Raw genomic sequence first — 12,226 nt, 5'->3', positions numbered from 1 at the left:
AGAGAACTTTCTTTCTAAAGAATCCTTTTAATGTATTTTTCTGAGTAATTCCATCAACTATCAACAATAATCAACCCATCACAATTTCCAATTCTTGTTGTAGCCGAAAGAATGGCAGTTCAGAAGAAAAATATGATATAAAAAACACAAAGAGAAACCTCTGGACAATTATGCCTTCCAAGCAGTTAAGTTGCTAGTGTATCAAACAAATCTTTAAACAAATGATACATCCCTATATATATATATATATATATATAAATATATATATATATATATATATATATATATATATAATTGAAATCTTAATGAGTCGTAAAATCCAGAACAGTGAATAAACTTCCAGCCTCCACCGGGATTCGAACCCGGGCTTCCCGCTTTATATGCGGACACCCTAACCACTAGGCTATGGATGCTGATTTATATATATATATATATATATATATATATATATATATATATATATATATATATATATATATATCTATATACATATGTATGTCGGTACATATGTAGCCGACATATATATGTTTATATAAACATAAATATCCAGACATACCTACCAACACAAATGTACATAGTAACTTAAAACTATCTGTGTATTTGAAAATAATAGCGGATTTACAAAGAGTGAAAGATACACTGGGTGCAATAATATATTCTGTAATTCAGTCTACATTACTCCATTGCCTAATGTCAAGAAGCCTCCGTTTATAGCCTCTGTGAATATGCATTAAGAAACCTTCAATTTTTAATCAGCCAAAATTGTTCAATTCTCTGGTTATACTAAATTAAAAACGTGCAAAAGAAAAAAAAAAGAAAAGAAGAGAAACCAAAGAAACCTCTTGTAGCTGAAAACAGCCTCCACAATCAAGGACTTTATCTGGCAGTTTGTTGCATGATACACAACAGATTCAAGAAGTATTGGCGAAACGGGATGGGAGGGGGGGGGGGGGGGAAGATAAATAAAAGTCTTTGCTTTAGTGAGCTATGAATACAACATACTAATTTACAACAAATATGTATGCCGTTCGTATATCTCATTGCAAGCAATGAAATAAGTTGCTCTCAACAGAAGAAAGATTAAAGGGGCCCAGATGGAGGGGCTTTACTAAAATCCATTGATTCAAGAAACAAACCAGAACATCGCCCTCATCTTACAGGATATTAGAGTTTGTGATGAGTAATTCTTTCTCCCTCCCCTCCCCCCCCCTCCCTCTCCCCCTCAAAATAAAAAAAATCTTGCTATATTTGAGATATCATGGTTTAAAAGTCATGTCAGGCACTGAATTGTTTCTATTCAAAATGTGATGTCATAGTAGGAAAATAAACAGTACGGTAATTGTTCAATATCTTCATTTTGGAATGAACATTGACAAAATTAACCTTCATAGAAATGAAATTAACCTTTTAAGAATAAAACCCAGATTAAAGTCTAGCATTTCTGCTTTAATGATGTCAAGTTTGGAATTACTCAAGTCTACTTCTTGTGCATGCCCTATGCATAGGGGAATGAATAAACCAAAAGTATCTCTCAATTGGAGTAAAGAATTTTCTTTGTTATTTCAGGTACTTGTTCATGATAAACATGTAATATCACATATACTATATGTTAATCGTGGAGGTAAACAGAATCCCCTAACCCCTCTCAAACCGAATAGTTCCTATGACTGTTGCAGAAGATTCTTTTCTGAAGAAAGACAAATTCTGTTTTTAAACTTTATATATCGTCAGATGAAGAATTGTCTCCACTGCTTTGAAAAAACTCTGCACGATCAAATGAAGAAATTATCTCAGAAAAACTAAAATGTTAAAACAAGAAGGGTTTTTGAGACTGCTTCACAATATTATGTTCACAAAACTGAATAGAAAGATAAATGTTGTATCCCATAAATAATGGATCAGTAAACAAGGCATGGCAGACCTCATTTACGTTAGAAAGATATAAGAAAGATAAGCTAAGATACACCTTAATTGTAATATATAATAGAAGTATAAATGGATCAATCCAACAACATCAATATAATACAAGAAAACCCCTCCCTTGATAATGGAACATACCAACCAATCAAATACTCCTTGTACTGTCAGGTGACTAACTCTTGTTTGAGTTACAAGTCGTTAGAGCTTTAGCTTCCAATTTGTGCTTCTGTTGCTCCCCTTTTCCTTCTTTTCAAACATTTTGATAAACACCAAGATGTGGAATGCATGAATGATTTGTAGTAAGACCATGTATTCAAAATGGAAAGTTTGTACTTTTGCCATAATTTAGAAGTAAAAGTCTGCCAAACCAAGACAAACAGTGTTTTCCTTTGTGCAAATGGAAAATTCTCTTCATGTCATTGTTTCCAGAACGAAAAGCCTCTAAACAAATAAAATGTAATAAATAACCATTAAACATGGAACTGGTTGAGCATGTTTGTCACAGAGTACTTCTGTAACTATGAGAAACAATTATGCTTTGAGGTAACTGTCCACCCCTACCCCTTTCAATCCCCACCCCTCCCCTTACAATCCCCACCCCCAAACCATTTCTTTGAGATTACAAAGCCCCATTGATTACTTATTACCAATAAAATTTACTACAAATAACAGTGAAAGTGATACCTTGTATTGATATGAATTCATTTCATCAACAAAAAAAACATGCAATGTTTTGATACTTGTTAATTTGATTTGACTGAAAGACTCGAGGTCCCTGCTCAAATATAGTTTGAAAAACAATCAAACATTTGTCGTATAAAAGTGGCAGGATGTTTGTATAGTGAAAGCTCCATATACTGATTGAATACATGTTTTTGAAGTGATGTGCTATGCCAGAAGGCTTTAATGCATTGAATTACAATTGGTTCTTGTGGCTGATATTTGCAAGGTGAATATGTCACCTCTTGCAATTTCTAAAGCAAAATGAACCCAACCCCTCCCAAGTCCCCTCTCCCTCCAAATGAGATTTTATGAATGCAATATTTAATGTCTACCATGATTTTATCTAAAAAAATCACTGATAACAGTCTTATGCCGTAAAAGTTTATCATAGCAACAAACAAGCTTGTTTGCCTTAATGATTGTTGCCATAGTGATTTGATTGTACAAGAACTGATTATCATTGAATATGATTGCCTTTGGAGAGAAGAATCATTTAATAGTTAACATCGCAGCTGAAATATATTATTAAAAATTAGAAGCCTCGATGGCTGATAAAAAAATACACTGCTCATTAATTGATAGAAATTAATAAATGAATTAACCAAAATGATTGATGAAAAAGATGTACTATATACAAATTAGAAATTGTCTTTTGTTTTTCCCCTGCTATTTACAATAGGCAGAATACTACACTAAATAATCTTGATTATATGTCTTAGAAGAATTTTACTTAAGTTAGTACTTTCTATGAAAGGCAATTATCAGTACTGCAAAGAATGAGCTGTAAGGACAGAAAATAAAGTGGAAATGTCTTAAAAATGGTTCAAATTGCTATGGAAACAAGGATAATGAACACCGTAAAGCTGTTCCCCTCTGACTGAAGTACGAGGACATTCCCAGAGGTCTTGCATCTGATTTATACAGGATAGTTCTCTAAAAAAGACAAAAACAAGAAGAAACAGTGAAGAAAGGAGAAGTGCAAACATGAATTGGTGTTATATCCAGAGACATAGAGGACATGGACAGGTGGTCTACCATACCAGAGAGGTCACCCCCAACAGCATTTCTGGCTGCCTCAAGTAGAGGTGGTCTACCATACCGGAGAGGTCACCCCCAACAGCCTGCAGCATTTCTGGCTGCCTCAAAGTAGAGGTGGTCTACCATACTGGAGAGGTCACCCCCAACAGCATTTCTGGCTGCCTCAAGTAGAGGTGGTCTACCATACCAGAGAGGTCACCCCCAACAGCCTGCAGCATTTCTGGCTGCCTCAAGTAGAGTTGGTCTACCATACTGGAGAGGTCACCCCCAACAGCATTTCTGGCTGCCTCAAGTAGAGGTGGTCTACCATACCAGAGAGGTCACCCCCAACAGCCTGCAGCATTTCTGGCTGCCTCAAGTAGAGTTGGTCTACCATGCTGGAGAGGTCACCCCCAACATCATTTCTGGCTGCCTCAAGTAGAGGTGGTCTACCATACCAGAGAGGTCACCCCCAACAGCCTGCAGCATTTTTGGCTGCCTCAAGTAGAGGTGGTCTACCATACTGGAGAGGTCACCCCCAACAGCATTTCTGGCTGCCTCAAGTAGAGGTGGTCTACCATACCAGAGAGGTCACCCCCAACAGCCTGCAGCATTTTTGGCTGCCTCAAGTAGAGGTGGTCTACCATACTGGAGAGGTCACCCCCAACAGCATTTCTGGCTGCCTCAAGTAGAGGTGGTCTACCATACCAGAGAGGTCACCCCCAACAGCCTGCAGCATTTTTGGCTGCCTCAAGTAGAGGTGGTCTACCATACCAGAGAGGTCACCCCCAACAGCATTTCTGGCTGCCTCAAGTAGAGGTGGTCTACCATACCAGAGAGGTCACCCCCAACAGCCTGCTATTACGGTTAGAGTACCTATCTTGGTTTTGATAATGAGGACACATGTAATATCTTCTGTTACTTGTCAATGTATACATTAAGTGTCCTTTATTTACTTACTGTTGTTATAGTTAGAGTACCTATCTTGGTCTTGATAATGAGTACACATGTATTTTCCGTTACTTGTCAGTGTGTTAATTAAGTGTCCTTTATTTACTTACTGTTGTTATAGTTAGAGTACCTATCTTGGTCTTGATAATGAGAACACAGGTATTTTCTGTTACTTGTCAATGTGTAAATTAAATGCCTTTTATTTACTTACTGTTGTTATAGTTAGAGTACCTATCTTGGTCTTGATAATGAGTACACATGTATTTTCTGTTACTTGTCAGTGTGTTAATTAAGTGTCCTTTATTTACTTACTGTTGTTATAGTTAGAGTACCTATCTTGGTCTTGATAATGAGAACACAGGTATTTTCTGTTACTTGTCAATGTGTAAATTAAATGCCTTTTATATACTTACTATTGTTATAGTTAGAGTACCTATCTTGGTCTTGATAATGAGTACACATGTATTTTCCGTTACTTGTCAGTGTGTAAGTTAAGTGTCCTTTATTCACTTACTGCTGTTATACTTAGAGTACCTATCTTGGTTTTGATAATGAGGACACATGTAATATCTTCTGTTACTTGTCAATGTATACATTAAGTGTCCTTTATTTACTTACTGCTGTTATAGTTAGAGTACCTATCTTGGTCTTGATAATGAGTACACATGTATTTTCCGTTACTTGTCAGTGTGTAAGTTAAGTGTGCTTTATTCACTTACTGCTGTTATAGTTAGAGTACCTATCTTGGTCTTGATAATGAGTACACATGTATTTTCTGTTACTTGTCAGTGTGTACATTAAGTGTCCTTTATTTACTTACTGTTGTTATAGTTAGAGTACCTATCTTGGTCTTGATAATGAGTACACATGTATTTTCTGTTACTTGTCAGTGTGTACATTAAGTGTCCTTTATTTACTTACTGTTGTTATAGTTAGAGTACCTATCTTGGTCTTGATAATGAGTACACAGGTATTTTCTGTTACTTGTCAATGTGTAAATTAAATGCCTTTTATTTACTTACTATTGTTATAGTTAGAGTACCTATCTTGGTCTTGATAATGAGTACACATGTATTTTCCGTTACTTGTCAGTGTGTAAGTTAAGTGTCCTTTATTCACTTACTGCTGTTATACTTAGAGTACCTATCTTGGTCTTGATAATGAGTACACATGTATTTTCTGTTACTGTCAATGTACACATCAAGTGTCCTTTATTTACTTACTGTTGTTATAGTTAGAGTACCTATCTTGGTCTTGATAATAAGTACACATGTATTTTTTGTTACTTGTCAGTGTTTAAGTTAAGTGTGCTTTATTCACTTACTGCTGTTATAGTTAGAGTACCTATCTTGGTCTTGATAATGAGTACACATATTTTTTGTTACTTGTCAGTGTGTTAATTAAGTTTCCTTTGTTTACTTACTGCTGTTATAGCCAGGGTACCCTTCTTGACCTTCTGATCTTTCATCAAAGCTGTGAACAGAAAGATAAATGAATAAAAAGAATATATTCAACAATTCATATCTTTATCCAATATTAAACATGCACCAAATCCTGCAAATGGAATCATTGAAAATTACTGTAAACTTGAAGGATCATAGTGTAAAACGGGTTAAAAGACTGATAAACCACATGCCACCCCCCCTTTCCCCCTCAACCTAAGGGTTCACTGCAATTGGTATTGAAATAGGAAAGAAAAATTAAAGAGTCAAAACTTTTTTTTTTAAATTTTTCTAGTCCATTTCTCTGCTTCCTCCTCCATTCAACCAAAATGAACAGCAATGAAAACAAACAATAAACAGGAAAGAAATAATTTTGGAAAGAAGTTCTGCTTTTCAAATTTAAAATGGCCCTGTATGTGGGTAAGATTTACACCTTTAAGGGGATATTATGGTAGAAGGCAATAGGGGACTTACATTGATAATAAAAATATTTCACACTGTCAGTTGATAATCCAATCTCAATATCTGAGTCCCTTAGTTGCGATACAGTTGATTGAATGTAACCTATTTTGACTGGCTTTCCCCTCGTTTTCCCCCCACCCCCCCCGGGATGGGACCACAGTGGGTGGTCTGTGATGTCATAATGGCAAATGTTCTTTCAAAAGTGTTATTCACCAGTCATAATCCTCTGATTGAATTATCCTTGAAACCCGATGCATTTCTGAATGTATGTTTAAGTGTTCAATGTTCACTGTATTTTAGAATTTCACAAAATGCAACTATACTGGTAGGACTATTATTTCCTTCTGTGAATCAGTGAGATAAATATTTAAAAGAAAGGCAAAAACATTTTCAGCTGAATTTTTGCAATGAGGTCATTCACATTACTTTTCCCAGATACATTCACAAACTACTACCAAATTGAAAAATTCATGTCTTCACAATACAAAATACAACGAGGATACAGTTTTGACATAAAGATGCAGAAAATTAACAGCATTTTAATTCAGCCATCAACACTGCCAGTGGAAAGCCCATTTAAGCAGTAATAAAACCTTTTATAATGAATCACGCTTCATGTGTGTAAATATAAGAAATGTTACATGGACAAAACAGGGACACCAATCCTTGCCAAAAAGGAATAAAAAAATAATAATGCATAGAACAAAACATGGGATGACCTTTGGTCTCTTATTCCTTAACTTTGTTACACAAACACATTAAGTTGATTCCAAGAATTTGGTTTTTACTTTTAAATTTTAAGTTAAAAGAAAAATTGTCCGACTCAAAAGAGTTCATTCGATGTTTACATTATTGTTATTGTAGAGTTATGAACAAGAATGTATGTCATCCAACATGACCTAGGTTCATATTTCACCTTTTTCTTAAAACAAATATTCTGAAAAGTTGGCATAGGATATTCTACCAAATATTGCATATGATGTCCCTGGACTAGGCCTGCTTTGTATGCAACTTTTAGGACAGACATATTTGCTACTGGTTTTACTTTAAATGCTGCCTCAATTTGAGCAGATCTAAAGTAGCAATTTGAATTTTTATGGTATTTTATATTTGATTGAGTACAGTATAGTATACAGTATAGGTTAGTTTAGTAAATCACAATGGTTAGGAAGACACTCATTTAAATCTCTATTCATATGTGATGTTCATGGAGAGAAACCCATTTAAAGCCTATTCCTATGTGATGTTCGTGGACAGATACTCATTTCAATCCCAATTCCTATGTGATGTTCGTGGACAGATACTCATTTCAATCCCTATTCCTATGTGATGTTCGTGGACAGAAACTCATTTAAATCCCTATTCCTATGTGATGTTCATGGACAGATACTCATTTAAAGCCTATTCCTATGTGATGTTCGTGGACAGATACTCATTTAAAGCCTATTCCTTTGTGATGTTCGTGGGCAGAAACTCATTTAAAGCCTATTCCTATGTGATGTTCGTGGGCAGAAACTCATTTAAATCCCAATTCCTATGTGATGTTCGTGGACAGATACTCATTTCAATCCCTATTCCTATGTGATATTCGTGGACAGATACTAATTTAAATCCCTATTTCTATGTGATATTCGTGGACAGAAACTCATTTCAATCCCTATTCCTATGTGATGTTCGTGGACAGATACTCATTTCAATCCCTATTCCTATGTGATGCTCGTGGACAGATACTAATTTAAATCCCTATTCCTATGTGATGTTCGTGGACAGAAACTCATTTCAATCCCTATTCCTATGTGATGCTCGTGGACAGAAACTCATTTCAATCCCTATTCCTATGTGATGTACGTGGACAGATACTAATTCAATCTCTATTCCTATGTGATGTTCGTGGACAGAGGCTCATTTAAATCCCTATTCCTATGTGATGTACGTGGACAGAAACTCATTTCAATCCCTATTCCTATGTGATGTACGTGGACAGATACTCATTTCCATGCCTATTCCTATGTGATGTTCGTGGACAAATACCAGCTTATAGCAAGGCTTCTCTTTTCAGTGAGTCTTCAAAGGCAGGCGTGTAATTGTTGCACCCATTCTGCCGTTTAACTACCCCATCCAACGGTCTCAAGTGCGCCTCAGCATTTGACCACTTTTCTCAAATACTGAGAAAGGTGAAGACACTCAACTCATCACCAAAACAGTGCAGCAGCAGCAATGGAGTTGCTTTGATACCATTGAAAGAACAAAACCAAACACTAATTGCAAACCGGAAATACCTAAACCCTTCGCTATACAACACTGCGACAATAGCAGCAGTTGGAAAATATAGATCCAAGAGAATCTGTTTCCTGATGAGGATTTGAACCGGGAGGAACGTAATGATTGCGAGAGCGAACACTCCAACTGATACCCCACCTCGCCCACCACCCTTGAATGATACCCCACCTCCCCCTTGCCCCTTGAATGATACCCCACCTTGCCCTTCACCCTTGAATGATACCCCACCTCGCCCTTCCCCCTTGAATGATACCCCACCTTGCCCATCACCCTTGAATGATACCCCACCTCGCCCTTCCCCCTTGAATGATACCCCACCTTGCCCTTCCCCCTTGAATGATACCCCACCTCGCCCTTCACCCTTGAATGATAACGGCCACCTCGCCCTTCCCCCTTGAATGATACCCCACCTTGCCCTTCACCCTTGAATGATACCCCACCTCGCCCTTCACCCTTGAATGATAACGGCCACCTCGCCCTTCACCCTTGAATGATACCCCACCTCGCCCACCACCCTTGAATGATACCCCACCTCGCCCTTCCCCCTGGAATGATACCCCACCTCGCCCTTCACCCTTGAATGATACCCCACCTCGCCCTTCCCCCTTGAATGATACCCCACCTTGCCCTTCCCCCTTGAATGATACCCCACCTCGCCCTTCACCCTTGAATGATAACGGCCACCTCGCCCTTCCCCCTTGAATGATACCCCACCTCGCCCTTCACCCTTGAATGATAACGGCCACCTCGCCCTTCACCCTTGAATGATAACGGCCACCTCGCCCTTCACCCTTGAATGATACCCCACCTCGCCCACCACCCTGGAATGATACCCACCTCGCCCACCACCCTGGAATGATACCCCACCTCGCCCTTCACCCTTGAATGATACCCCACCTCGCCATTCACCCTTGAATGATACCCCACCTCGCCCTTCACCCTTGAAATGATACACCACCTCGCCCTTCACCCTATGAATGATACCCCACCTCGCCCTTCACCCTTGAAATGATACACCACCTCGCCCTTCACCCTTGAATGATACCCCACCTCGCCCTTCACCCTATGAATGATACCCGACCTCGCCCTTCACCCTTGAATGATACCCCACCTCGCCCACCACCCTTGAATGATACCCCACCTCGCCCTTCACCCTTGAATGATACCCCACCTCGCCCACCACCCTTGAAATGATACACCACCTCACCCTTCACCCTTGAATGACACCCCACCTCAACCTTCACCCTTGAACGATACCCCACCTCGCCCTTCACCCTTGAATGATACCCACCTCGCCCACCACCCTTGAATGATACCCACCTCGCCCTTCACCCTTGAATGATACCCCACCTCGCCCTTCACCCTTGAAATGATACACCACCTCACCCTTCACCCTTGAATGATACCCCACCTCAACCTTCAACGATACCCCACCTCGCCCTTCACCCTATGAATGATACCCCACCTCGCCCTTCACCCTATGAATGATACCCCACCTCGCCCACCACCCTTGAATGATACCCCACCTTGCCCCTCACCCTTGAATGATACCCCACCTCGCCCTTCACCCTTGAAATGATACCCCACCTCGCCCTTCACCCTTGAATGATACCCCACCTCGCCCTTCACCCTTGAATGATACCCCACCTTGCCCTTCACCCTTGAATGATACCCCACCTCGCTCTTCACCCTTGAATGATAACGGCCACCTCGCCCTTCACCCTTGAATGATACCCCACCTCGCCCACCACCCTGGAATGATACCCCACCTCGCCCTTCACCCTTGAATGATACCCACCTCGCCCACCACCCTTGAATGATACCCCACCTCGCCCTTCACCCTTGAATGATACCCCACCTCGCCCTTCACCCTTGAAATGATACACCACCTCACCCTTCACCCTTTAATGATACCCCACCTTGCCCTTCACCTAATGAATGATACACCACCTCGCCCTTGAATGATACCCCACCTCCCCCCTTGAATGATACCCACCTCGCCCTTCACCCTTGAATCTTGAATGATACCCCACCTCGCCCACCACCCTTGAATGACACCACCAATTAGAAAGTTTAACACACAATGCAGCATTATTAGATACAAATTCAAACCATCATTAGAAGTTAATATATGACAGATATATCTGTGAAGGACGACTCCCACGACTAGCTAGGAAAATGCAGCTCCATTCGGGAGATATCCTGGGTTTAATGATCTCGTCTGGAAGCTGTTATTTTGACTGAAGCACATGTGGTCTGATCATGTCATGTTTAGACTTGACCATGTCTTATACCTTGTGTGAATAGGAACTTCAGACCTGTCATTTATTTTTTATCTCAGCTGTTGGGACAAGTTGATCACAGCAGTAAGATCTTTCACAGTTGACCATTAATGATGGTTATATTCGTGTCTCCTGTAACATTTACACAGGGCAACAACTTGTCCAGTATTGCTGTAAGATATTAATAAAATTGTTATGAAAAACTGTATTTCCAAATCTCAAACTTACTGGAGCATTCGTCTATAGTACTTGGACAGCTTCACCGCAAAGATGATTCCAAATATGAAGAAGATGACAGCTGTTCCCAAGCCAAGCCACATAGCATTCTGTGAAACAACGGAAGTAAAAAGCAAACCTGTCATACATTCATCCGAGTGGTACTCATCAGTATTGACTTTTTCAAGTTCACTTGGCAAGAAAATACCAAACTGTACTTTCTCTGGGATCCTGACCCCTTCCTAATTTCCAGAAGTTAAAGAGTGTTGAAATAGTCTGCTATGACTTGTTACAGCGAGGGGTTTACATGAATTCAGATTGGCTGTATGATGAGTTCTTTAAAAACAAATTTTGGGGGGGAGGAAAGGGGGGGTGGGGAATGGATCCACATTTCACTATCTAACATATTTGAGGGCAATTCTGATGAACGTTTGTGGTATCTGTGATGTGAGGGTCAGAAAACTTTGGGGTTTTCATAACAGGATAACTGTCCGAAGAATTGACCGGGTTCACCTGTTTACATTCAAAAGCAGTTATTAGCAGGTTAATTGTCGACGTTGAACCGTAAGGCAGAAAAACAGCTTAGAGTTGAGCGACTTAACGACTTACCAAGGAATCTAACAAGTTATCGCATATGATGTAGTCAATAGCTCTATATGTATTATAGAGTGGACTGCACCTCCCAACATTGGTTTTGACCTGAAAGAATTGAGAAAGATACAAAAATATATGTATATCCCGTTTTCTTTTTAAGTTACATACATCACATTTACAATTGAGAAAACAGGCCTTTATCAAAAGAATACTTCATCGGCTCATTCTGTACTTCTTAAAATCTAGAATGCTGACAATAAGGCCCCAACACGAGCAATTACCTCAAGCCGTGAAGGAGATTTAAACTGCACAATGACATGAAGTCTAAGAAATAACCCA

The 12,226-nt window shown here is 39.3% G+C and overlaps 1 protein-coding gene across 2 annotated transcripts in view; it reads right to left on the bottom strand.

Annotated features, from left to right (window-relative positions):
• Positions 1-438: 438 nt before the first annotated feature.
• Positions 439-12,226, bottom strand: part of LOC139967836 (prominin-1-A-like) — a 54,244-nt gene continuing 42,456 nt past the window's right edge. For both annotated transcript variants that reach the window (XM_071971961.1, XM_071971962.1), the window contains exons 22-25: positions 11,903-11,992; positions 11,306-11,403; positions 6,035-6,084; positions 439-3,576 (exon numbers count right to left, since the gene is read on the bottom strand). In XM_071971961.1, the coding sequence (XP_071828062.1) occupies positions 3,560-3,576; positions 6,035-6,084; positions 11,306-11,403; positions 11,903-11,992 (255 nt within the window). In that variant the 3' untranslated portion in view covers positions 439-3,559. The remainder of the gene's footprint in view (positions 3,577-6,034; positions 6,085-11,305; positions 11,404-11,902; positions 11,993-12,226) is intronic.

The sequence above is a fragment of the Apostichopus japonicus genome, chromosome 5 (assembly GCF_037975245.1).
Source record: "Apostichopus japonicus isolate 1M-3 chromosome 5, ASM3797524v1, whole genome shotgun sequence".
In the NCBI taxonomy this organism is placed as follows: Eukaryota; Metazoa; Echinodermata; class Holothuroidea; order Aspidochirotida; family Stichopodidae; genus Apostichopus; species Apostichopus japonicus.
This window is presented reverse-complemented; position numbering and strand designations above follow the sequence as displayed.